This window comes from Phragmites australis, chromosome 6, assembly GCF_958298935.1.
Source record: "Phragmites australis chromosome 6, lpPhrAust1.1, whole genome shotgun sequence".
Classification (NCBI taxonomy): domain Eukaryota; kingdom Viridiplantae; phylum Streptophyta; class Magnoliopsida; order Poales; family Poaceae; genus Phragmites; species Phragmites australis.
The window spans coordinates 13,058,251-13,085,615 of record NC_084926.1 but is presented as its reverse complement, the minus strand read 5'-3'; the positions used below and the strand labels follow the sequence as shown (position 1 = coordinate 13,085,615).

Here is a 27,365-nt window from a genome sequence, read left to right as displayed (position 1 = left end):
ATCCAGAGCCCTCAGGCTCCGAACTCCCTGAAGAGGCTAAAAGTTCCTAGAGGCCGTGGACCCCTCCGACCACGACCTCTCGAGACAGGAGAAGTAGCTGACCTCCGGAGGGAATATCTGCAAAAAGCGAACACCAACTGCAATTGGCCTGACACGAAGTGACTGTCAGTTAATGCCAGTGCAAATAGTGGCTGCTCTGACATCCCAATGCAAGTGGAGACCACTCTGACACCCAAGATAGTGCGACGTTGCAATTTACGACTAGCCAAGCTCCACTCTTTGGACCAGTTCACACCACTATATTTGTAATGGTAGATAATATCTTTGTGTAAGGGTAAAAGTATTATACATAGACCCAGGTTGTGTGATTCAACCGGTCTAGGTCTCTGTGATATAGTGATAATCTGTGTCACTATATTTGTAACGAGCATACTTATATACTTACACCCATATGACATTATAAATACAGACATATGACCATCAAGACTGGGAACCAATCTTTTGGTAAAGTCACGTGAGTTCTTCTTCCTCTCCACTTCTTCTACAAGTTTGAGTCTCCTCACTAGAAGAGTCTTTTGCTGCACTTGATTGTGGAAGATTTTTTCTTTCACCAACACCATTTAACTAATGGAAAATTTTCTCAGTCTCAAACTCTTATGTATTTCCCGTACTTCATCCAAATGGCCATTTTCACAACTCTTCCTATGTTTTGCATTTCTATCAAAATATCGTGTTTATCTTACTCTATATTTTTCATTCCTGCATTCAAAAGAAACCCTTAAACAATCTATTTGAGAGGTTTGAAGTCATGTCAAACCAATGTGTAACGAATACAATATTGTGATCAGTGTATGTGAATACGTACTGAACTGCACTTGAGCCTGCCAAGTCATGAGCCGTGCGTCTCCGTTCCAACCCTGAGCAAAGTTTGCTCATCCCAATCCAGACGGGAGCACAGCGAACAGCAACAACACAACAATCATACCGTCCATGCCACGGTCTCTCGACGCGAGGCAGACACTCGCACAAACTTGATCGATGCCGCTCCACAGCAGCAAAAATGATGGGAGAAGGAATCATAGCCCAAGAAAAGCTACGCACAGATTCTGTACACCACTGGCAAAATCCTACGCACAAGCACCACTCGATCGATCTATTTGTTCGTGCCTCGATGCCTTTGCAGACAGCACAGTGCACAGTTGCACACGGCGCATGGATGGGCTGTATGTCCCTGGAAGGAAGGCAAACCAAAGCAAGTTTGAGGTCACCCTGCAGGCTGCCGCGCACCTGTGGCGTGCCTGCGTCTGCGTGCGAGTTGATGCTGTTCGTCGGCACGGGAAAGGCGAGAATGATGCCGAGTGGGACGGCGCGACGAGCAGCGAGCCGGGCGAGCGCACTGCATTTGCGTGTCGCAACCCCACCACGGAAAGCCACGCGGGCGCAGGTGAAAAGGCCCTCGCTTTTGTGCTAACTTTACCCTCGAAAAGCCTGGGATCCCCTCAAAAACGGCGTCCGCCGAGGGGGCCGCGCTTTATGCATAACAGCACGGCGGCATCTACCCATCTCTCTCGCGCGGGCGCTGCTGCAGCATCAGCAAAGCAAAACGTGCACACGGCCGGCTGCTGTGCAAGTATGGGAATTTTCATCTGCCCAACAAGCATGCATCGAGTGGTAAGCCGGTGATCTGGCTGTCGATGATTCGAGTGCAGTTGAGAGTTGAGACTCATCTGGTCGCGTTCGTGGAGATTTCAGAACCCTGATTGGTTTCTGCTGGCAGCAGGTGGTCGCATGCAACGTGTGTAGTCGCTTTGGCTGTCCTTAGCGCTAAAATGCATGTGCTTGTGCCGGAGATGTTCACGTGCTAATGTACACGCACGCACGCACGTACGCGTGTTTTTCTGTGTACTGCGACAATGCATGATTGCATGGTCCACAACTCCACATCCTCGACGTAAGCCAAACAGCGCTAGCTGCTTGCGATCTTCTCGCAACTCAGAGCTAGTTTTGCTCGATTGACAGAGAAATCGAGGGATTAAGGCATCTACTCCGGAAAGTAACTTCCTTTCCTTTGACACACATGCATTGACACACATGCATTATTTTGTTACAATCTTGAGAGCCAGAGTGTCAGACCAGTAGAGGAACCGACAAAGTATAAAATGGTTTATGTGTACGATAGAAGGTGATAGGAGAGAAGAGGGCGCAGCTTAGCTTATCCTGCTCATGCACGCACGCTCCCGGAAAAGGACCCATCGTTCTCCTTTCCGATAAAGGCAGGGGAGGGAGCTGACTTTATGATGTAGACTATTGAGTAGAAAGGTCCACTAATCTGATGGAAGCCACTTTTGCCCGTCGTTTTCGTAGATGCTGGCCATATTTTGTGTCTGTAAGCAGTGCTGATCCTAAATATAAGGTCTGTTTGTTTCCATTATATATTATAGAAAATAATTTTTTTTAGTTTTTATAAGTTGGATTTTACCATCTGATTGTTAGATTGTCACAATCTCATAATTCATTCTCCACCAGCTTTCTTTAACTTTTGATTTGTAAAAGACCAAACTGTCTATCAAGCTTGAAGTAAAATTACCCACTATTGCCCCCTCCTTTACCTCGGTACTCATGCGACACCGTCAAACGCCAATCGTCACTCTCTTCTCCACTGCCCCATCCGCACCACCCACACCCTCAACTCCCTCCTCTCCGCCCCCTGCTCCTCCTCCCTGACATTCCTTCGCCTCGCTCCCTCCGTCCTCCTTCGCACCGCCCCCAACTTTCGCATCCTTACATCCGCGCTCTGCCGCGCCCGTCGGCCCTTAGCCGCCCTAACCTCCTCCGCTACATGTCCACCCTCCTCCTCGACCTGGATCTAAGTGCTGCTGCCGTTTTCCCACTGATCAAGCTCGGGCGCAAGCTATCTTTCCTAACCCTAGCTACCGCGTGAGCTCGACCATCTCCCCACTGTCAACCGACCACTCCAGAGCTCCTCCGCTGCCACGGACCCCTCGGTGATCTCCTCGGAGACGCCCTGATACTCAAGCCCTTCTCCTAATGCCCTCCCCGTGACTCCTTCTCCTCTTGTCCGTTGCCGCCGCATAGCTCAAGGTCGTCGTGCCACCCTTGCCACTGTCGGCCGAACTCCAAGAGTCCCTAAGTGATACCTTGGACGGATTCCTATCACGTGCCAGAGCCCCTTCTGATTTCTGATTGTTGAGCTACGTCACCAATCGCCGCCAGTGGGCTCGAGCAGAGCTACCATGGCGGCCTCCTATCAATTTTGGTCGGGTCAACAAGGGAGATATGCTGGAATTTGTGTAATTTGATAAATGTGTTGTAATTGGTTAAATCCATAATTAAAAAGTCCAAAAATTATGAATTCAATTTTATATGAATGATGTATATTTTTGCAATTTAATTATGCATTTTTATATTTTACAAATAAACTACAAGTTTGATCGAATGAGAAACATGTCACGAAATGTTAAACATGACACTTAAGACAGATGAGAGCATTTTAGACTTTTGACATGCACAAATAGCAATCCAACTCATCTAGAATCCAAGTTGCTAAACAATTCTTAGATTTTAAACCCTCAGCTTTGCATAATCCAACTTTTCATAATCCATAATCCAAAAACTATTTTTTAAAATCCAAAAACTGTTTTTAAAAATCTACAACTGAAATAATCAGATCCTAAGTCTATGTAAATCTTGCTAGATGCACCAAATGCACATTTTTTTTGTTATAAGTGGTTACTAGTTAGTTGCTATTTGGAACAGGTGCAGAGCAGCACGAAGCATACCAAATTTGTTTCGATTACCTGAGACAAACATACATTATCTTCAATGATCCATGCTGACTTCTATGGGGTGTTTGGTTGGGGGTAATGGGTAAGAGGCAATGAAAGTTTAGAGACAAGGGTTTGAAAATATCTTGTTCACCATAACTTATATTTCAACTGTCCAATCCTAACCCTACCAACCAAACGGTGATAAATCATTCCTCTTAAACTTCTTGTATTAACTTCCATCACAAGCCCAACGAGAGACAAGGATTAAAAGTCCAAGTCCCACTCAACTTCCTCCTCCAATTCCCGTTCCCCTCCTCCAAACGCGGGAAAATGTGAAATGAAATCTCGGATTAGCCTCCATCCCGGACCGCGTCTACATAGGATCTAGCTCATTACCAGGCCCAGTCAGGAGTCAGGACAGCCCGCAAGCCTGCGCCGGAGCCGGAGGACGGAGGCCGGAGGCATCAGTTTCTTCTCAAAAAGTGGCAGCGGCCAGCGCAAAATTCGCCCGACCCGGCGCATTGCCGGCGGCCGAACCACCCCCAGTTCACCACTCCGATCCCCCGCACCGCCTCCCACCGCTCGAGACTCGAGAGCCTAGAAGAATCAGAAGTTCGAAGGGAAGCATGGAAGAGAGCGAGGCGGCGGTGGCGGCGCCGGGTTTTAGCCCGCGGCTTCGTCGACGCGGTCCTCAACATGATCGATGGCGTCCGCGGCGAGGTCTTCGAGGACTGCCTCCAGTTACGCTCCGCCGCTCCGGATCTCTCTCGCAGCTCCCCACACCTCAGTTTTTTTATTTCCTTCCATCCTTTTCTCCGTGGTCGCCGACTGGCAGGTTAACTTGCCATTTCCGTTGTCCTTCTCCAGGGAAGGCGCCCCGGAGGCCGTGCGCCGCCAGGGCGGGCGGGAAGGCCGGAAAGCTCGAGCGGGTAAGTGCCTCCGCTGCAAGAATGTGACAGTGCCCAAACTCCTAGATTCGAATTGGGGAGTATTCAAATTTTCAGTTCAAACTTGGGCGAATGACGCCTTAGCCAGTGTTGTTGTGTGCTGCGTTGCCCACGTAGCAGAAACTGCTGCGCCTTGGTGCTAGCAGCGGTCACAAACTCACAATTTAGCAGAATCAGGGAGTGGTTAATGAGCAGTAGCGGCAAATCGACGTTAATGGAATGTTGGTAATCAAATCCACCCAGCAATAGGATAGGTACTTGCCCCTTGGTTGATATAAGTTTGTTTCGTTTGCGGCTTTGTGCTGATGCCACAACCGACAACGGAGGAAGCAAACTAAATTTGGCATGGACAGTTAGGGTTGATTGCTGATGAGGTCTGTAGTAGCTATCTCATTTAGGTGTTTTTGTAGTAGTTTGGTTGCTATTCTTTTCTCTCCATGATGGGTGATTAAGTGTCTTTCTTAGCTGATTCATATTCCTATGTTGTGGTGAAAATTGCACGCCTCCACTTCATTGCACTGGTACAAATTTGTTACTAACTTGCTGTGCATGTGCCTTGACAAACCAAATTTCTTCTGGATAAAATTCGATACTGAACAAAACCTTGAAATGGTTAAAACAAACCAAGAAAGCGTGTCTTTTGTCCTGAGATCATACATCGGATAATGTCAGTTTCTTGCTCTTAGTTTGTCTGAATTTCTTATGGAACGGAGGCTGTTTAGCTGATTCACTATGGAACTTCAGCTAATGCCTGCTACAAACTCGTACTTTAAGGAACTAAAAAACTGAAAAACATGACTTAGTCTAGTATGATACAAACCATCTGATGAAAGCATTACACTTAGCTACTGTGGTGCTTCTTATGTTTTAAGGACTTGTTCTTATGTGAATTATTCTATACTCCATAGCACCTGTAATATGTTTGACAGCTATTTATTTTCGTTTTTTTATATCATTTCTTATTAAGTCATTTCATAACATTCATATGGTTGTAAACTTGTAATGTTATTTCATTTTTGTCGATAGGGTAGCAGGAACATTATGTAACATTCACGGTTTAGTTAAGGATGTATTGGATAAGAGAATGAATAGTTAGGATTTATGGTGCCTTCAACATTGCTTCGTTGTACCCGAAGGATTTATGCCTGAAGATCTATGTTCCTTATGTCAGAGCAACAAATTTATTCAAGAAAGATTCTTTCATTTGACTCCAACGTGTTAAATTTAGAATCATCTGCTATTGCAAAGTTACAAATTTTGTTCAGCCTTCCACATGATTCATTTTAGAAGTATGGAATCAGATACCTGTTTCTTAAAGGTTTGATATAGAAATATGATGCATTATCTCACACTGATTCATCTTTTCTCGGAAAGCAAAGAAGAAACATCCTTGATTTATTTAGTTGACCCAGAAAATGCAATGTCGGATGATCTTCTTAGAGCAACACATCCATATCCAACAGAACATCTATAATACACTATCTATATCTCCGTATAGATTACCATCTATAAAGATCTCCCTCCCTCATATTACTTTACTACTCCAACAACACATCCATATTTTACCCTTTATATTACTTCACTACTCCAACACATCCATATTTTACCCTCTATATTCTCTCCCCTATTTTTTAATAGTATTATCTAACTAACAATATATTCATGGGCCCACATGTCATTCTCTCTTTCTCTCTCGCCCTCTCCTTCCCGTCCTCGCCAGAGCAAGGCAGCAGCCGAGCAGCGCCGTCGAGCGACCCTGGCTCTGTACAGAACACATGGCTGGCGGCCTTGCAAGCTCGCCGGTGTTGGGCAGCAACACGAAGGTGGTCGAGAAGGGCACACGCACACAAGAGACACACACGCTAGTAGGCTGGAGATCAATAACTCAACGGCATCAACACAAGGGCCGAAGATCAACAACTCGTCAGCTCAATGCACACAAGAGGCACGCATGCTGGCCAACCCATCAGTGGCGGACAGCACGGCGGGAAAAGCACATGCACGTCGGCGGCGACAACTAGGTCACCTGACACGGCGACGGCAGAACACACGCAAGTGACGACAATCAAAGGCAGCGTGGCCAGATCATAGCAGAGCTCACACCAGTGGCAAATCGCCCACCCAATCCACCCCGAATCTCAGCCGCCACCGATTCAAATCGGGTCTCCCCAAGCTGTTTCGCTCCAATTAAGCCCCGCAACTGTGATCCCTACCCCTTAATCACGAGCTCTCGGCCATTTCCGCCTCCTTAACCCCTCTCAAATGTGCAAAATCGACGCATTTATGGAATTAAGCCGCCGGCCATGTCTCTTCGAATCTGGTCGTTTCTCTCCCTCTCTCGAGTATATAAGCCTCTCGTCCCCTTCTTTGCGACGTTCCTCACTGTCGGTGACACAGGAACCAGGGGTCCCCAAGTCCCGAGGCCGGATCTGCAGATTGCCACGTGGCGCCCTCCTGCGGGGGATATCCCCCGAGGGACGAGAAGACCAAGTCTCGGGAGAGGGTGCTCGGGGCCATGAACAGTGGTCCCCGAGTACCCGAGTTCCCCGATGACCCGAGTGAACTAAGTACCGGGGAAGAGAGTACTCGGGGCTACGAACAGTGGCTCTCGAGCACTCAAGTCCCCCGACGACAAGAAAAGCTAAGTACCGGGAAGAGGGTGCTCGGGGCTGCGAACAGTGGCCCCCCGAGGATCCAAGGGAAGTCAGTTCCGGGAGAGAGTGCTCGGGGTCGTGAACAGCGCCCCCCGAGCACTCGGTTCCTCAAGGACCCGAACAGTTAGTTTCGGGAGAGAGTGCTCGGGGCCGCGAACAGTGCCCTCGAGCACTCGGTTCCCCGAGGACCAAGAAAGGGCATATCCGAGAGAGAGTGCTCGGGGCTGTGAACAATAGCCCTCGAGCACTCGGTTCCCCGAGGGCCTGAGAAGTCCTTCGCCGGTGGCCCCCACAGAGGCCCAACGGTGAGATATCAACCAATGAAAGGCCCGATGCTGCATTTAAGAGGGCGCGTGGCCTGTCACCTCCAACTGCTCCCCCACGCTTGCTGTCAGTCCCTGCCATGGCCTGGCAGGGAGGCGTGGGGACATTTAATGCAAGGGTCCCATCGCGGGACATCCGGCGCGCCTCGGGATAACATCGCGAAGCCCAAGGCACTCCGCCTACCGCCTTACTGTGTCAGGCCTGCTCTGATCGGGCGGGCATACCGGGCTGCTCGGTGGCTGCCCGGTGGGCCCTCCCCGCGGCGTCCGTTGAAGAACGGCATGATGATGTACAATACCGGACGGGGCGCGTTTTCAACCCTCCCCATCACCTCGCGCAGCAGCTCATGATGGTTGCTTTCCATTTATGACGTCTTGACACTCGCACCATCCCTTTCTGGGCACGCTACCGCCCCGGCGGGTATTTAAGCCGGGCGGGCACCCCGGAGAAGGCAGGTTCAGTACAACCAGAGTCAAGTTAAGGACCGAAGGAGAAGCACAGACAAGTTGGACAACAACAAGCACAGAAGCGTAGATCACCGAAGAACAAGGAGCACGAAGGTCTAGACTAGACAAATATTCTTGTAACCCAGCAAACACTCAGAGAGACATTCTCAGAGCATTTATAGCATACACACAGGAGTAGGGTGTTACGCTCAGTGCGGCCCGAATCTGTCTAAAACTCCCCTGAGCATTTACTACTTCCTGCACCCGATCCTTCCATTCCACATGCATCGCATTTACGCCCATTTATTTCACCCGCAAAACGGATTCAAAATCATCTCCCGGCAGAATCTCAAAGGGGGTCCCTCCGGATCCCTACTTGAGGAGTTCACCCTCCGACACTCACCCATTCCACTCATTTCCCCTCAGTTGCCCACTCGGATTTGTCCCCGGCACCGGTTTCTTCTCCATCGTCGGGAAGAGCTCCGTCGCCGTGCCATTTCTCTTTGTCCGAGCCACCATTGGTCACGTTTCATCCCCCTTTGGTGTTGGAGGACTGTCCCACTGCTTCCCGACCCTTTCTAGCGTCACCCGACCTCCTGGAGCATCGCCACCCAAGCTCAAGTGCTGCCGACCGCCTCTCTCCATTGCCAGCCGCCCACAGCCCCTCTCCGCCGGCAATAAGGCCACGGTGAGCTTCCCCGTGTCGCCCTCTTTCTTTTGCGCCGCTTCCCGTTGAGATCCGTGGTCGGTAGCACATTTTTGCGCTACTCCGGCGAGGCTCCGGCCACCGCCACCGTCGACCGGCCACCGCCTCCTTGTCCAACGCCGCCCAGCCAAGCTCCTTTGAACCCCAGCCGTCCGATCTCCATCCTGCGGCCAAAATCACATACCCCTTTATCCATTCATAATTGATCCACTGTGGACCCATGGACCGGCCTCCAGGCCATGCTCCATGGGCCCATAAACCTTTTCCACCGGTTTTCTAATTGAAAAATAATTCGGTATTTAATTTATGACATCATAAATAGAATTTTCAGTATAAAATCAATTCGGTTTATTCTTATAAATCAAGTAAAATTTGCATATTAGCCCCTAAAACTTCAAAAGCTTAATACTTTTTGCTCGTAGCTCCGTTTTGGGTGATTTTCGCACCCAAATATTCGTAGCGACGTGTAGAATCTTTTTGTAGGGTTTTTTAAACCTAGTTTTAGTACTATATGATGTATTGTTCTTAGTAGTTTTCTTTGTGTGCTTTTTTCGGTATGTCGATTAGGAGTTGAGCAGTTCGAGAATCTTCAAGATCAAGCTTTCAAGGACTTTGAGCAACCCTCTGCTGAAGGCAAGTGTCCTTGAATATTTTGCCCTTATTTTAGGATTCATATGTAGCTATTTTATTTCTTCTATGTATGCTTGTCTAAATTGGAATCATATGTTAGCGTTTACTAGCTTTGTATGATTATTCCTTGTCACTATTGTTTAACTATAGGTTAAAATAGATAGTATATGCTAGTGCAGTCGTAGATGGAGAAAATATTAATCTTGACTAATGTTTATGCAACTAGAAACATGTATGGTAATCTTGTAGCAACATAGTATAGGGATCATAACATGATGGTTGGTTTGAGGTGGTGCTGAACCGCAGGCTTGTGTTAGTTCTTGTGTGGGCCCCTAAGGATCGATTCTTGAACATGTAACCAAATGAATCCGCACAACCACGAGGTCTATATAGGTACGGTCTAGCCAAATAATTAGCCGCCTCTCTAACTCGGTGGGCACCGTTGGATGGTTGAGAGGCACAAGAGGGGGCTTTTGCAGCGATGTAATCGTCTGTTAGCGATGAAACCTCAGTGGGTGCCTGAAAGTTGGCGGGAGATTTGTAAAGGCCTTGTAGTGAGACCCCGACTCCACATCCTAGAAGTGTGAAGCAACACAGAAATCACGACTCGTAGGGAAAGCTGTGCAAACTCTGTAGAGTATAAACATGATCAATCAGTCGTGCTCACGATCAAGAGTGGTTTGGACTTTTTCTTGATTAGCTGGAATTAGGGTTTTGATATAGTTGTCGGGTAGCCGGGTAATGGAATTATCTGGTGAGTCTTGGTAGTCGGATAGAATCCGATGAGTTGTTTTCCCTTGTCATAGTTGTGTCTCCTCACTTAGTAAATAGGATGCTCATTGTTGAAGTTATAGGTCATAGTTGCTTAGTGCAGTTAACCAGTGTTTAACCTTTCCTTGACTTAGCCACATAGCATGTTTTTCCCACACTTACGGAGTATATTTTTTGTACTCACACCCATTGTACCTTCTCTTGCATTCTACCACTGTTCAGAAGCCGTCCATGAAGCTGCAACCTTTAATGAAAACAACTTCGACCCGGAGTTGCTGTTATAGGCTGGAATGCTCTCGGTTGACGCCTGTGGAAGATGTAAGCCCGTTGGCGCTGAAGATCTTCTGTTCCGCTATGTTTCCTTTTAGACCTTTGGGTTCTTTTGTATTAAGTCAATTACGTTATTGTATTAATGACACTATAATGAGACATTGATGATGTAACGTATATATGAAATTTGATCCTGGTATGCATGTGTTGTGTCCGATTTTGTTCTTTTGAAAATCGGGTGTTAAATTCCGAAACTACCTCGCCTCTATCAAAGAACTCGTCTCATAGCCCCACTATCGGATGCACCTCATCCGCTAGGAACGAAGAGGTCACTAACCCTCCGCACGTCAATGACATGTACCTTGGTTGCATTGAGGCCTAAACCTATGTAAGACTTCGTCGCTCCAGTCGCCCCTAAAACACAAAAAAAACATGTCTGGCTACATGCCCGGAGGATCACCTTACACTTCGATCAAAGAAAATAAACAACACTAAGTGGATCCAAAAACTTAATTATATTAACAAATTTTACATCCAAAAGATGCTTACATGCCTTCCTGAGTTCCTAACATCTGAACTACTCGGGACCAAAAGCACTAACAAAGGATGGAGAAGAAACCTACAAGCCCTAACAGCGGTGCAGAGAAAATATTGCCTCTACATATGATCTCCATTATGACAGTTCAAATGGCGAAAAGGCCCATCAAAGAAGCTGAAGAGCTTGCTCTGATCACCGTAGGGCTTCAAAAGGCCTTTGGCTCCAATGCCTCTACACCTTCGGCCTCAACATGGGCTTCGGAGCGCATTGCCTGCGCTCAAACCTCAACGGTCTTCTGCTCCAAGGCCTCTACGCCTCCGGCCTCAGCATGGGCTTCAGAGCACATTGTCTCCGCTCGAACCTCAACGGACTTTGACTCCAACGCCTCTACACTTCCGGCCTCAGCATGGGCTTCGGAGTACATTGCCTCCGTTCGAACCTCGATGGCCTTCGGCTCCAACATCTACTACGTATCTGACTCTCGTCATTGGACTCTGGACCACACAGTTTCCTCCGGGTTACGCCATCTCCATCTGGCTTCGATACCATCGCTTACGTTCATCACCGAGAGGCTCTTCAATGACTAGAGGTTAAATCAGAATATCCTGACTATGAGGCTGGGTTGAAGCTAGTTTCTTTTATATCTGCTGGCCCCTCCACTCCTCGAGGCCAACAGATGAGGGGTACTATTGGGGAATATCCTAGTCCACGGATAATACTAAGGAGACATCACCAAGTCTTGAGCTCCGGATTCCCTGCAGAAGCTAAGGCTTTTAGAGGACATGAACCCCTTAGACCACCGCCTCTCAAGACAAGAGAAGTAGCTAGCCTCCGAAAAAGAATATTAGTAAAAGGAGAACACCAGAGACAATTAACCTAACACGAAGTGAACGATAGTTAATACCAGTACAAGTGGTGACCACCCTGACTTCTCAGCGCAAGTGAGAGTCAAACTGACATCTTGGACAATACGGCGCCACAATAGACGACTGGCTAAGTATCACGCCCTTAGAGTCAATTGCACCATTATATTACCATGGTAGATAATATCTTTTTATTAGGGGTAATACATCCTACCTAGGTTCATGTTGTGCGACTCGTTTGGCTCTAGGCCGCTGTGGTATAATGATAGTTTGTATCGCTATCTCGGTAAGAGCATACTTACACATTTACATCCTGAGCGGCATTATAAATACAGACATATGACCATCAGGCTAGATGATCAATTTTTTTTACTATCAACGTGTTTATGTTTTTGGTTCGGTCTCCTCTCAATCTCTTCTTAAAACTTAAATCTTCTCTTTAGAAGAGATTTTTGCCATATTTTAATCGTAAAAGATATCTTCTCTTTCGGCAACGCCTTTGTACCGTTACTTGACGAATGAAGCTAAGACATAAAAGATAGTCCCATGTTAGACGCGACAGCATTACTTGTATATCAGTTACTTGAATTTATGTCCGTAGTTCACTTGGTAACCCCCCCTGTGGTATCTTAGCACTCCTTGCTTACCGGGTAGCGCTCCAAGTAATAGTAGGCCACAGCCAGTTTTCCAGTATTTGTATCAACCAATTTTCCTTACTCAGGAGGGAAAAGCCGTCGTGCAACTGTGCAAGGAGCACAATAATTCACCACTTTTTATCTTTGTCATCAACAGCCCCAAACGTTATGCACATGCATACGGAAAACAATAAAATATTTCTCAACCCATTTTAAAGGCACCACTCCAACTGCCTCCTTCCCACTACCAAGAGTCCTCTCCTCACCTTACCCTACGCTTACCAAACTAACCCCCCCCCCCCCCCCCACACACACACACACACATAACTGGTGCTCCTCCTGCTGCCGAGCCCCAACTCTCCGAGCTACCATTCTCCGTCGATCTCCTCCAGCGCTAGCTCGCCCATGGCCTCGGGCTCAAACCCGGACAGCGTGGACAGCGACCCTCCCGGCAGTCTCTCCATCGCCATCGAGCGCAACCCGCCGGAGTCGCGCCTGCTCCAGCTCGGCGTCAAGTCCTGGCCCAAGTGAGTACATAGCGCTGCCGCCGATCACTGCCCGTTTCTTGGTTTCTTGGCTTCTTTTCTTGCCCAACGTAATGGCTGCCGTGCAGGTGGGGTTGCCCGCCGGGGAAGTTCCCGGTGAAGTTCGACGCGCGGCAGACGTGCTACCTGCTCAAGGGCAAGGTGCGGGCGCACATCAAGGGCTCGTCGGAGTGCGTGGAGTTCGGCGCCGGCGACCTCGTCGTCTTCCCCAAGGGGCTCAGCTGCACCTGGGACGTCGTCGCCGCCGTCGACAAGTACTACAAGTTCGACTCATCTTGATCGTCGCTCGCGCTCGATAGATTTCGCTGATTGGTCAGGCCGCTTATTGATTGGGCTGCTTAATTGTGTTAATTAGCCTAATTCTGCTGCTAATTTGCTTATGTAGTTTGTGTCTATCTCTAATTGTCTTCCCCGTTGTGTAAAAAAAAATGGGTGCAGGGTATCTAGCCCCTGTGTAGGCCAGTTGTTATTCCTCCATGAACTGAAAAAACCGGTCAATGCAGGGGCTGTTCAAAGTATTCTTGTTTATTCCTCCTTGTGCAATTCATTTTGAATGCGTCTTTGACCAGCGTACTGGGACTACGCTGTCTCCTTTTTTCCCTTTCGTTTCTCCTTTTTTTGTGCCATTTTTCCCGAGGCTGAAATACTAGGACCATTTGGATTACAACGTTTAACATCAAAGCAATTTAGTTGCCCTCTCACCGTTCTAGTGGTTGAGGAGAAAGAAAAAAAACTCACCCAGCACACCTGAGTCCAAGTATCACATTCAATGAAATACCGAGGGGACGTCTTTCCCTCCATGTTCTCATTTTAACACTAGAACAATTTAGCATATTGGAATTTCAGAGGATTTAATGGTTTTTGTTAGGATATCTTGAAATCTCGGCTTTCTTTGAGAAGGGTGTATAATAGAAAGTTTGGAGGGCATGGTCACCAATTTACCACGGCCATTAGATTTTGTGGTGCCAAACCTTGACTATAAAGAAATTGTTGGGTAATTTTAAGTGTTAGTATTTTATGTTACTTTTTATTAACATGAAAATTAATCATCATTCAAGGAAAATGAAGCACAACAACTCCAAAAAGAGCTGCAAATAAATTGAAATACATAACACATATGAGTTGTCAGAAAAAACCTAATTAATTGGTTTTGGCCTTAATAGTGTGGTGGTCCTATTTATTTGTAACACAAATTTCAAAGGCTTTTTACAGAAATTTTATAGGAAACATTCGATTCTCGCTAGAATAGGAAAAATAAAGGTTCACATTGGCGCATATACAGAGCGAAGAAAATAGTGATGTTGTAGTTGTATGCGTGAAGAAAAAAAAGAGTGCCATCTCGAATCCACCTAAACAATCACATGTATATAGATGATCTAGTCAATATCAACTTCGGACTTGTTAGAGCAACTCTAACCGTCTCGTTATCTGGCTCGCCATCGTAAAAAATAATGAGTCGGCAAAAAAATGGTCTCCAACTGGCTCTCCAACTAGCTCTACAACTGCCTCTTCATTTTTACCGGCTTGCTATCCACTAGGCCTTGCTCGCCACATCCAGCGAGCGTCTCCGGCTCGCTATTTGTGGACGATAACTGTGGACCCGCTGTGAACAGTACTCAATAGCTCCAATTTTCTCTTCACATCTTCTCTATTCAAAATAGTGGTACTATGTTACTCCAAAAATTTTAGAACTTTTTGTACGTGTTCTATAATCCATGTTCAACCTATTTTAATTGAATTCACCTAAAAATCATGTGTATAATTTAAACTAAAATTCTAAAAAAAATGCTACTTTTATAAATTTTAGCAATTGTTAGGGCCTCAAATAAATTCTCAAAAATCTAGAAAAAATCAATAATATTCTTCTTATGTGATGGACTAATTTTTTTTAAAAAAATTCAGCCCAAGGTTATATGATAAAAAACTAGGTTCCTTTGTAATACTCTATTTATATGTATTTTTATAATTTTATGTGATATTCTTCTTATAATTCAATTTGAATTCAAACATATACAAAATGTATCCATTGAAAATATAGCCATTGTAAATATTTTTTATTTATAAGATACTAATAAAATATAGAGGAGTGAAATTTAGTGAGCGAGATTTATAGAGTCAGTTGGAGTGTGCTGGCAAATAGAGAGTGAAATCTGGATAAAGAGTTCTCTATGTAGGAGAATAGGGAGTCACATTTAAAGGATCGGTTAGAAATGCTCCTAGTTAGTCATATCTCCTAAATGCTTGTTTGGAAAAGGCGTTTTGTGATCTAAATGCCTAGGACTTGGTACAAATTTGGAGTAAATCCCCAAAACTCCTGGAGGAGAGCTCACACTATTGAGGATCTGACAGTAGAAAAGAGCAAATGCCGAATCCCTGGCTGGTAGCTAGCCGAGTTTTCAGCTGGTTCTGTAGCGCCCCTAGCTAGGTGGTTGAGCTCGGAATTGATGGCCGGATGCATCGCGTGCATGGTCCATGGCTGGGTGATTCTGGACTAGACTTGGGTTCTGGGGTGGCAGTGGACAGTGGTGGTGCATGCACGGAGCAGTAGCTTCCCTTCTTAATTTGTGTGGCTCTGATAGATCAGTCATGGCCGGCCGGCCGGCCGTCTTGCATGGCTGGAAGGTGGCCCTGTAGACCTGTAAGCTCCAATCCATCCAGCCACCGAAAGTGCGGCTGCATCATGTGAGTGAGGGTGCTTTAGGGATTTATCACTTTGACCAGTGCTGTGGCTGTTTAGGGATAATTAGTCAATTAACACTCTAAACAAATAGTAATTACTATTAAGGATGATATGTGAGCCGTCCTGAATCTATTCATATTAGGACAGTATGGCAAATGAGCGATTGTCACTTTCTCGGAGTGAAAAAAAACAAATGCTCCTGCCGTTTATGTCCCTTGTCGTCGTGTGCCATTCGCTAGTGGTGCCTTTTTGACTGAATGAATGCACAATAATAAGCATACCTACACGCGACAGGGTTATACAGTAGTTAGGCACATGGTCGTCGAATTATGCACACAACCATCGAGTGCAGTTCTTGGAGCATCCAGCGAATTGATGAGCCAACTTTGTATAAATATAAGCGGTGACATTGCTTGTAACAAATATTCCCTTCAGTCATTTTGGACACCATCACTAACACATCATTTTGATCAATAGAGAAGTTGTAATATTATGAACCTATTTTTCAAGATAAATCTAACTATATCATTTTCATATGTTTAACCAAAATACTCAAAGAGATAACGATGATAAAAATTTAAACACCTTATACATGTAACCCAAAACGACAATCTTTGACCGGAGGGAGTAGTCCCCGTTTGTGACATCAATAGTGGACTGTCGTTGACGACCAGCGACTGATCTCACGCGCGATAGACCGGCAGCCGACACTGATGATTCCCCTGAGTTGCACTGGAGTTGTGGAAGGAGAGATCAATGACGGTAGTGACAAACTGACAACCAGTTGGCAATTGAGAAGTAGCGCCAATCGGCAAGCTATGAATCTACAGGGTAGCGATGACCGTGGATCAACTAAAACACGGAACTGGCGACGGCGGCGACGGCTAAGGATGATTGAGTGGTGGCAGTAGCTAACAAAAATCCAAATAGTGGCTTACGGCTCAGCAACAACTTCTAGTGAAGGCATGGCGACTGCCGAGCATCTCCTTCGTCAAGTTCTGCAATGCTTAACACACTGATAAAATGGGTATACTTGAGTAGTTTGTTGCTCCGCTGTGGAGCAAATTTTCTGTTTAGCTGGAATATAATCGTTGGATGCTCCAACAGGGGGAACCTATTGAAAAGTTTCTCTCTCCATTGAATCACCTTGAACACAGCCATTGGCATGTTTGAGTCTCCAGAAATGCCCCATCTCATCTTGCCAGTCGATTCGAATATGATGAGAACCCTTTCACACAAAACATAGGCCACAGGTGCACAACATCTGTAACTATCCCGGGAAGCCCAGTGGCCGACCAAAATTCTCCTGCACTTACAGTCTACCAGTTATATTCATACCGCTCCTAGCCTCCTAGGCAGTCAGCCTACCTGGCCAGTGTGGGGCGAGTTAGCTCCATGGGGATCGAGAGGCAACCAGCAACCGGATGACCTCTGCATGTCGAGCTGCCGATCGATACGTTAGGGTAGCTCAGGCTGCTCAGCTGCAGCCTTGCGCCCGCATGCAGGGTGCCCGGGGTCCAAGGTTGCAATGCATCAGGCTACGGCTTGTTCGTTTGTAGCTCACGCACGCTTGCAGGCCTTGGCTTGGCTTGCCTCATTAGTTTGTCGTTAGCAAAAGTGTTTCCTGTGGAAAACTCTCCGATCCTCTGCAGTGTCGCTCGCATCATCGCATGCCGTTGCTGAGCTCCTCAAGGTAGGTGCGTGCGTAGTCAAGAGGGAGAGGAGCTGAAAAAAAAACCCTCCGCGGCCGCGTTCTTGACAACAATTTCTTCCGAAGAAGACCGAGTTCATCGATCCCTGCTGGAGCAATTAGTAGTGCTCCTGTCGAGACGTCAGCGTCTGGCTGATGGAGAAGATCGATCCTAACTCTGCAAGTTACCGAGGAGATGCACTCGTCTCCGTCCAATGGCGAATCGTTCACTCGGGAATCCTTCGCGCTTCCGAATATCAACCACTTGAAAATTGAGATGCATGAATATACACGCCAGCTCGAAGATGTACGTGTGACCTGAACCAAAGGAAGATTTTAAAAAACCGAGTACTTCAATTGCAGTACTGCACCGCGTTCTGCTGTCAGGATTCCATGTGGGGTATCTAGAAGTCGTACTCGAAAGAATCAACATGGATCCCAACTTCCCTATCCCAACGTTTCCATTTGCAAAGAATTTTGAATCGGTACTAGTTTTGCAATCATCTGAATTCTGAAGAAAGAAACTACCATGCCTGGAATGTGTAAATGGCAGCTCTATATACTCCTAGTGTTCTAATCTTACCAAGCATTGTCCAAAACATATAAATGAAGGAATAGATGAATAACGGAAACATATATAACCATAAAGTATATGGATTGTGAATGCTAAGTATATGCGATAATCTTTGTATCGCCGAAATAGTGCATGATTCGCGCGAGGGAGTCAACATCCTCCCGACTCGGCGAGACAAAGATTATCGCATCATCAGCATAAAGCGAGGTTCTCAGCCTGGCCGATCTCCCTCGGATCAGGGACAAGAGGTCTGCCTCCGTTGCTTTGTCCAGGATATTGTTCAGCGGGTCAATCGCTAGAATGAAAAGTAGGGGCGATAGCGGGTCGCCTTGTCTGAGGCTCCGGTCGTGCTGTATGGGGGGGGGGATGCCATTCGTAAGGATGTGCAATGTCAAAGTTGAGAGTAGCAGAGTAACCCAATCGCGCCATCTGTGGGGGAAACCTTTTCTTTGCATGAGTTCAAGAAGATAGTCCCAACGGACGGAGTCAAAGGCCTTAGAAATGTCCAATTTGAAGAGAAACGTCGGGGTTTTTGTCTAGTGAAGGCGACGACATAGACCCCGAACATACATATAGTTGTCATGAATACTGCGCCACTTGATGAACGCACTTTGGCTCTGTGAAGTAATGGAGTCCATATGAGGGGACAGATGTAGGGCCAGGATCTTGGAGGTGATTTTGGCCATAGCATGGATCAGGCTAATTAGTATGTAGTTTGCCACTCTTTCTACGGCTAGCGGGGAGCATCGAAAGCTATGGAAAGAGTTAATTACCGCAATGAGATCTTCCCTGACAATTGACAAATAGGCCTTGAAGAAGGCTCCAGTAAAACCATACAGTCCAGGGGCATTCTCCGGAGGTAACTATTAGATGGCGTAGAGAATCTCGTCCACTGTGAAAGGGTCATCAAGGTGGTCAAGGTCATGGGACTGCAGTTGTAGCGTGTCCCAATTCAGGTCATGTTGGCATCTAGGCGGATTGGACATCACTGAAGAGAAGTGGGAGAAGACCTCCTGTTCTTTTTCCTCATGAGTAACCGCCCATCCCTGCTACTTTTGAAGTCTTGTGATGTGGTTTTTTTGGCGCCTAGCATTTACCTTCATGTGGAAGTATCTCGTGTTCGCATCTCCCACCCTGGTATTAGTGATCCTTGACACTTGTCTCTTTCGGCATCTTTCAATGACCGCCAGACCCAAGATCCTTCTTTTTAGGTTTTGACGAAGGTGGAATTCTTGCTGGGCGAGGAGTCAACTTTCCTGTGCGATGTCTAATTGTCTTACAACCTCCTGAGCCATTTGCAGTTTCATCTTAGAGTTGGAAATGATGGATTGGCTCCATGACTTTAAGTGTTTGGCTGTTGCCGCTAGCTTGTGGGAAAGAATGTGGCATGGCTCCCGATGTGCGGTCGGTTGGTTCCATGCACGCTTGACCACGTTAAAGAAACCCAGGATTTTGAGCCAGAAGTTTTCAAATCTAAATGTTCGAGGTCGCCGTGGACCGCTCTGATTTGCAAAAGGAGAGGGCAATGATCCAAGAGCGACGAGGATAGGGCGTGCAGAATATGTTGTTCGAAGCACGTATCCCAGGTGTCGTTGTAGAACACTCGGTCTAGTCTCACCATAGTTGGGTTCCTCCTTTCGTTACTCCATGTGGATTTTCTATTCTGTAAGTGGATTTCCTTGAGGTCACACTCGTCAATAGTGTTTCTGAAAAGGCGCATGAGCCGCCAGTTTAGATTGTTGTTGCTCTTATCGCTAGCACAGTAGATTAGGTTGAAATCTCCTAGAAATAGCCATTGTAATTCTGGTGCCGGCCTTTGAGCACTGATCTCCTGAAGGAAGGTGGCCTTGTGTCTCGCATGTGCTAGCCCATACACGGTTGTGAGGCGGAAGGAGTTGCCACACTCTTTTATGGTGACAGTGGCGGAGATGAAAAATGTGTGGTTCTCTATATCTTGCAGCTCAAGGAAGTTTTCATTCCAAAAAATCAGAATGCCTCCCCTCGTGTGCACCGCAGGTTTGGCGGTGTAACCTGTGAGTCGATATGTGCCCAGATAACTTGCAGTCGCAGCGTCGATGCTTTATAGTTTCGATTCTTGGAGACAGGCAAGATGGCACATAGTGGACGAGAGCATCTCGTGGATCGCAGAGCAGCATGCAATTGAGTTTAGCCCTCTTACGTTCCAGTAGGCGATATTGATGTTTGGCCCTATCATGTCATGAATATAGTCTGTGCGGTCGCAACAGAAGAGTGCGGTGAGAGACATCTTGAGGCATCGTGATGGCTGAAGGGCATCAGAGGCGTTAGGAGGATTGCTGGGCACATGAGGACATAGTCGTTCGTCGACATTAAGCAGCATGGTTTGCAGTCGATTACATAAAAGCAGGAGATGAACAAGAAGATACAGCGCGCGGGCTGCAAAAGGAGGAGAGGAGGTTGCTCTCTTGACATGATAACTATTGGTGCTTCACCAGTGCGTCCGGCTGCGACGGGCTGCTGGTCGGTCTTCATTCCCGAACCGGACTAGCAAACTCCTGAAGGCCGATGATACCTTCACCGACAATCTGCACAATTGCCGCGTTGTTGCACTCTGCATCGTCCTTGTCAAGTTTGAAGCCGTGAGGGTTGCGATGATCTCAGGCGGCAACGGTCCCTGGAAGAGGGCGACAAATGCTCGCAGAACCTCTTCCGTCGGTGTGAGCTCCGAAGGGGCTAGGCCCAGCTTCCTGTTGAGGTTAAGCTGGGTGAGTTGGATGGCCGTCATGGAGATTCTTCCTGCCAGCCGTGCGCTCTGATGCACCGTGGAAGCATTCTTGGCGCGATCCTTGTGACGGACCGGCGCGGATTTTGACGGCAAAGCGGGAAGCTATTTAAGGATCGGCGAGGTGGGTTTGGCGAAGAGGTGATCCTTAGGGCGTGGTGGTGCTAGAGCATGGAAGGGTTTGGCTGTGGGCGGTGGCACCTGTGGTTCTAAGTCTATTTGGAGTTGGACTTTTAGCCTGGAGAAGGTGTGCTTAACCACTATTAGAGCCTCAACAGGAACTCGAGGTGGAGAAATTGGGGTGCTCGAGCGCTGCTGAATGGGCGGCGAAAAAGCAGGAACAATAGGGTGCCCTGGCGCTGGAGTATACTGGTGTGGTGCAGGCGTCGTATCAGCATTCTCGGACCAGGCCTTTTCCCCAGCCAACTCCGACAGATCGGGGGCCTTGGGGAGAGTTGGCATGAAAGGTCCTGGCACAAGTGCGTCTCTAGTGATCAGCAGACCCATGAAGGTCTTCATTGGTCTGGGTCGCCATGGACGCACATTGTGGTGGCGAGCCAGGTGGCGCGCTGTTGATGAACAAGCTGTTGAGAGCCTCCTCAACATCAGCAATGGAAGGCCCGGAGGAGGCTGACCAAGCTTGCTACACTTCCATAGCGTGTGTTCTGGATGGTGGGCTGTTGTGGAGAGAGGTCGTGGCAATGCCAGGATATGCCCCATTTCCAGAGGTCGACGCTTACCGCTGCGGGGCGTTGATGATGCACAGACGGTCAGCCAGAGAATAAGCCTTGGAGATGTAGTCCTCTGCCTGGCCGAGCCACGCCTTGCTAGCCCGATGCCACTTATCCAAGGACACCTGCAGAGGGGAGACGAGCTCGGTGACGTGGCCGGTCTCCTTCAAGGTTAGGATGTTTTGCACCTCGCCATGTAGGATGGTGGCTTAGTGCACGAAGGTGCTCTGAAGGTAGCGGATTTCCTTTTCCCACGGCTCCTTCATCGTTGGCAGAGAGGGCTGAAATCGTGGAGGTCGACCGACAGCTGCTAAACACGGACATCACTTTCCCTGCGGGCACCGACAACTAGGAAACAGTCGAGGACACCACCAGTTGCTGGAGTGGGAGGTCATCATGCACCTTGATGTCCGTCGGACGCCTTGAACCTTCCCCATTCTCCACCGGGCGCCGGTAGCTTCCACCGCAGTGTCGTCTGTGTGGAGAGCGCGTGCGATCTCGGTGCGGAGCTTGGTCTTCCATGGCCGTCGAGCGAGGGTGGTCGCGGGCACGCTCGCGATCGTCATGATGGTGACGCCCTTCTTCATCATCATCGTCGTTACGGCGGTGCCGCGTTGGGTCGGCGCGAGGGTGATCGTCGTCGTCTTGTCGGCAGCTATCCCGTCGCTGGTGTCCATCCTCGCGGATGGAGTCGATGTCACCGTGCTGGCGCGGAGGGAGCGGGTGGCGGCCCGGAACTGTTGAAGGGGCGTCGGCAGGCGCGCCATCCACCACACCATACCTCCAGTCCAGCCTGTGCTTGGATGGGACGAGCGCCGAAGCCGCCGATCCCGCAGAGCTGAAATTGGATGCGAAGGGATTGTTCTTGGCAGCTCAGTTGTCTTCGATGATCTCCAGTTGGATGAGCACACGGTACTTGATGCCGTGCTGCCAGTGCTTTAGGTTGGCGATGGAGATGAACACCATCTGGGCGGAGTCAGTTAGCCAATGCGTGAATAGGAGCCACACCGCTTTGTGGATGCCACTCGGGTCGGAGGTCCACGCCTAGAGGTCAATCGTCCGGGTGTCCTCCGGCTGCACCAAGTTAATTTCAATGCATTGCAGAGCACACGACCTGGAGATGATTCGCTCGATGACATCCGGAGACCATGCGTGGATAGGCACCCCATTGAGGCACAACCGCACCCAGAAGAAGAGTTCAGCGTCGAAGGCCATGATCAAGCTCCTCCATGGACGGAGACACAGCTCGATGCCGTGCCACTTGATCCACCCTTGGTTGAGTGCTGTCATGCAGTGAGCCCGGTTTGTGAACTTAATGAGGAAGGGCTCTGGATGGTGCTGTGAGACGGTGACGTCGTCGCGACGGAGATGCTGATCGGCGATGATGGCGTCTTCCACATCCCTCGCGGTGGTCGCAGGGGGGCACTGATGGCCCATGGCACTAGGGCAGTGCCTTCCCACTTGTGGAGTTCGCGGTTGAGGTCGAACGACATGGGTACCAGGAAGGTATCTTCCTCCGGCCGTGTGTTAGGGTCGCCGATGGCCATCCTCCTCGGAGCGCCACGCATAGCACGCGCCAAAGTTGTGGACCGGTGCGCCGTGCGGACCTTGCAGATGCGAGGTCGGTGGCCGAACCTGCGACACCTGAAACACCTGATTGGGTCTCAGAACAAGGAGACGCGATGGTCTGTTGCCAAGCATCTGAAGCAGTGTCTGGAGGTCTCCTTTTGAAAGCGGGCGAGAGAGAGAGAGAGCAAGCGCCGAGCGGTGGATGCCAAAATTGAAAGCTCGGTTGAAAGTCCGTCTTGTCGCCTTGAAGGGGGCGAGGGAGAGGTGGTCGAACTGGGAGGGAGAGGTTAGGAGCTGGATCTTGTCGGTGGAAGGTGAGTCTAGGCTGGTTTGGTGGTGGCGGCCCTGGGGGCGGCGGGGGAAGGGCAGTGGCGTGGAAACAGGAGGGCTGCGGCGGCGAGTCGCCAAAGCAGCGGCGCATGGCTTATAGGACACTGCAGTAGAAAGTTTTGGTATCTAAAGCTTATGGATTTATGGATTATGGCATGTCATGCTGTATGAATCAAGATGGCTGGGAACCCAACTGTGTTTGAGTGTTTCAGAGTAAAAAAGTTCCGTTTCGGGGCTAGACAAGCACTAGCACTCAGCAATGCCATCAAATAAATTACAAGCTAATGCTATATTACATATGATGAGCGTGTATTCTATGAGGATGACTTGGTACATAAAGTAGTAATACAGAAATTATCCCCACAGCTTCGAGAAGGATCTGCTGGATAGCCAACAGGTTGGGGCTAGAACTGATCGTATTGTTTAATTCATGCCTGGATTTTTCAGGGAGGTTTGATCAGAATTTTTTTGCTACAAACATCTTACAGGAATCAGTTGACGTGGCAACAAGGAACGAATCCGACGGTATCGTCCCGGAATAAATGGTTTGTATCAGAAATCGCATTCAATGTGTAGTTCTTCAGCCAATTACGCAGAAGCAACACGTACTGGCGTGCCCCGTGCAAGGATGCAAGGAGATACCCAATTACCCAAAACCGGGATCCTTGACGTTGACAAAATGAGATTCGTTGTCAGGGAATCTGAAAACAAATATTGTTGATGAATTTTTCTCTCTCTTAAAACAATGTCAAATGTTTGATCAATTCATAGCCGTGACATTGAATTTGAGCTGGTTCTGCCGATACACACTTGCTGATGACGAAGTACTATTTGCTCGTGGCAAATGTAAATCATGTATGCATATTGTTTGCCGAAGTTTTACATTTTATTACATGGTTGGGTGCACTCCATAGACGATAAGTAGAAGAGAACCGATGTTCCGTTTCGAAAAAAAAAAGAAGAGAACCGATGTGGAGCCACCGGTAGGACAAATCTTTAAACAAGACGTCTTCAGATCGTTGACATTTTATTTCAGCCTTCATTGTTTGCTCACCTCATATCAACAAGACGTTTTCAGATGTCCTTTGAGCTAGCTACAACTAATCAAAAACAGCAAACATGCAGCCACGGGCACCTCGGTTTTGCATTCGCCGCTGTTTGTTTGATTCCATGACCATGAATCTTCAAATCAAATAATGAACCATGGTATCATCATGGATTCCAATTCTCTTCCCCTATAAAATTTTCGCCGTCTCCTCAGAATCACACAGCACCCAAAGCGTCCCAAACCCTAACAGCATTGCCATTGCCACAACTCACAAGCACACACTTGCTGGTGGACAGCGGAACACCATGTCGACATGCACGGGCGACCTGGGTCCGCTGCTGGGCAGCACGGCGAACGCCTCCGTGGCTGCCACCTACATCTGCAACAAGTTCACGGACACCGCGTCGGCCGTGGACGCGACGTACCTGCTCTTCTCGTCCTACCTCGTCTTCGCCATGCAGCTGGGGTTCGCCATGCTCTGCGCGGGCTCCGTCCGCGCCAAGAACTCCGTGAACATCATGCTCATCAACGTCCTCGACGCCGCGGCCGGCGCGCTCTTCTACTACATCTTCGGCTTCGCCTTCGCGTTCGGGAGCCCGTCCAACGGCTTCATCGGGAGGCAGTTCTTCGGCCTCAAGCGCATGCCGCAGACCGGGTTCGGCTACGACTTTTTCCTCTTCCAGTGGGCCTTCGCCATCGCCACCGCGGGGATCACGTCCGGCTCCATCGCCGAGAGGACGCGGTTCAGCGCGTACCTTGTCTACTCCGCCTTCCTTACCGGATTCGTCTACCCCGTTGTTTCCCACTGGTTCTGGTCCGTCGACGGGTGGGCGTCCGCAAGCCGGACGTCGGGGCCGCTGCTGTTCGGGTCGGGCGTCATCGACTTCGCTGGCTCCGGCGTCGTCCATCTTGTTGGCGGCATTGCTGGTCTCTGGGGAGCCCTCATCGAGGGACCTCGCATCGGCCGGTTCGGCCCCAACGCCGGGCCGATCAGAGGCCACAACACCTCACTCGTTGTCCTCGGCACCTTCCTGTTGTGGTTTGGGTGGTTCGGTTTCAACCCGGGGTCCTTCATCACCATCTCCAAGATCTACGGCCAGTCGGGCACGATCGACGGACAGTGGGCCGCGGTGGGCCGCACCGCGGTGACCACGTCGCTGGCTGGCAGCGTCGCGGCCTTGACGACCCTCTACGGCAAGAAATTGATGACGGGCCACTGGAACGTTACCGACGTCTGTAACGGCCTGCTCGGCGGCTTCGCCGCGATCACCGCGGGCTGCTCCGTGGTCGACCCGTGGGCGTCGGTGATCTGCGGGTTCGTGTCGGCGTGGGTGCTCATCGGGTTCAACGCGCTGGCCGAGAATCTCGAGTTCGACGATCCGCTGGAGGCGGCACAGCTGCACGGCGGGTGCGGGATGTGGGGGATCCTCTTCACCGCGCTCTTCGCGCGCAGGGAGTACGTCGAGCAGATCTACGGCGTGCCAGGGCGGCCGTACGGGCTGTTCATGGGCGGCGGCGGGCGGCTGCTTGCGGCGCACGTCGTGCAGATACTGTCCATCGTCGGGTGGGTCACCTGCACCATGGGACCGCTCTTCTTTGCGCTTCACTGGCTCGGGCTGCTCCGGATCAGGAGTGAGGACGAGGAGGCCGGCATGGACGTGACGCGCCACGGTAGGTCCGGGTACGTCTTTCACGACGTGGACGGCGCGTGCCCCTGCCAAGGTGGCCCGCCTGTGGCGGCCTAACTGGCTGGCTCGCGTGGAGCCTAGAGAAAGGCCGGAGAAGGCAACAATCGGCCAGGCGGTGTAGCCTTCTTAATTTCCATGCTGGTCCGCGTCGTCGCCATGCATGGTGGTGACTGGTGAAGCTGGCCAATTGGAGTAGCTAGTACTTGTGCCGACTCATTTGAGATTGAAAAGTGTGCATTTGAGGGGTTTGTAATTTGTATGGCCCTTGGTCCCACGCCGTTGTGGGCTTGTCGTTTTCTGTTTTCTATCCTGCATGCATGTCAAGAACATTTCGATCTGCATGTCATGCAATTTGCTTGTACAATATACTAGTGGAATAAAAAAGGTTGATCTTTCAGTGAAAATTCAAACTATGTCACTCAAATTTTGTGATTTTTTAAGGACATATCTAGAAACTGTGCATACATGCTTTAGATTTATAGCGTGCACATATATATTTTTTTTAAAAGACTCAATATAAGCATTTTATTCTATTTTAAGAAAAAAAATTACATATGGACTTGCGACAATTATCTATGACTCAATTTAATGCATGGAAAAAACAGATGAAGCGTTTAATAAATAATTCATTTGTCATCTGCCTCTTAAATGTAATTATGTAAGAAATTTTGTGAAAAATCATAAAAAAATTAGAATAGATCTATGAGCAATTTAAGAAATAAGTTAAGACAATTCAGATCAGGTGTTCAACAAATTTTGTGAATAAATTAGAACTATTCAAAAGCAATATCAGATCTAGCTGCTACATATTTTTAATAAAAATAAGAACAATTTGTGAATAATTTTGCTGCAAGTATATTTCAGAAAAGCAAATTGGTTCAAACTCTCAAGCAAATTTGTATATTGTCAAGAGCAAAATCGGTGTGTATAACATAAGACTAATGCACGTGTCGTTTTTAGATTTTACCTTTTCTTAATTTCTTATGTTTATCCTCTTATGGACTCAACGGTCATCATCAATGACTCTCAAAGCATATATATAGACAAAAAAATCGAGCGATAACGAACAAAACCCCATCATATCTGTCACTCTTAACTAAGCTAGATCAACCTTTCTTTTTTAATGTCGATAAACCCTTGCACAAAATTCATGATGTTGATTTAGTACAGTACCAAA

At 48.4% G+C, this 27,365-nt stretch overlaps 2 protein-coding genes and 1 long non-coding RNA gene across 3 annotated transcripts; all 3 read left to right on the top strand.

Moving 5' to 3' along the window:
- Window positions 1–4,061: 4,061 nt before the first annotated feature.
- Window positions 4,062–5,216, top strand: LOC133920474 (uncharacterized). Its single transcript, XR_009910104.1, has 2 exons — window positions 4,062–4,528; window positions 4,656–5,216. It is a non-coding gene; the product is annotated as an uncharacterized LOC133920474 (long non-coding RNA).
- Window positions 5,217–12,792: 7,576 nt separating this feature from the next.
- Window positions 12,793–13,714, top strand: LOC133920472 (uncharacterized). The gene is made up of 2 exons (XM_062365090.1): window positions 12,793–13,099; window positions 13,186–13,714. The coding sequence occupies exons 1-2, from the start codon at window positions 12,978–12,980 to the stop codon at window positions 13,394–13,396; spliced, it is 333 nt and encodes a 110-aa protein (XP_062221074.1). The 5' UTR covers window positions 12,793–12,977; the 3' UTR covers window positions 13,397–13,714.
- A 10,890-nt stretch (window positions 13,715–24,604) lies between these two features.
- On the top strand, window positions 24,605–26,495 carry LOC133920471 (ammonium transporter 1 member 3-like). The gene has a single exon (XM_062365089.1). The coding sequence runs from the start codon at window positions 24,656–24,658 to the stop codon at window positions 26,243–26,245; it is 1,590 nt and encodes a 529-aa protein (XP_062221073.1). The 5' UTR covers window positions 24,605–24,655; the 3' UTR covers window positions 26,246–26,495.
- Window positions 26,496–27,365: the final 870 nt, after the last annotated feature.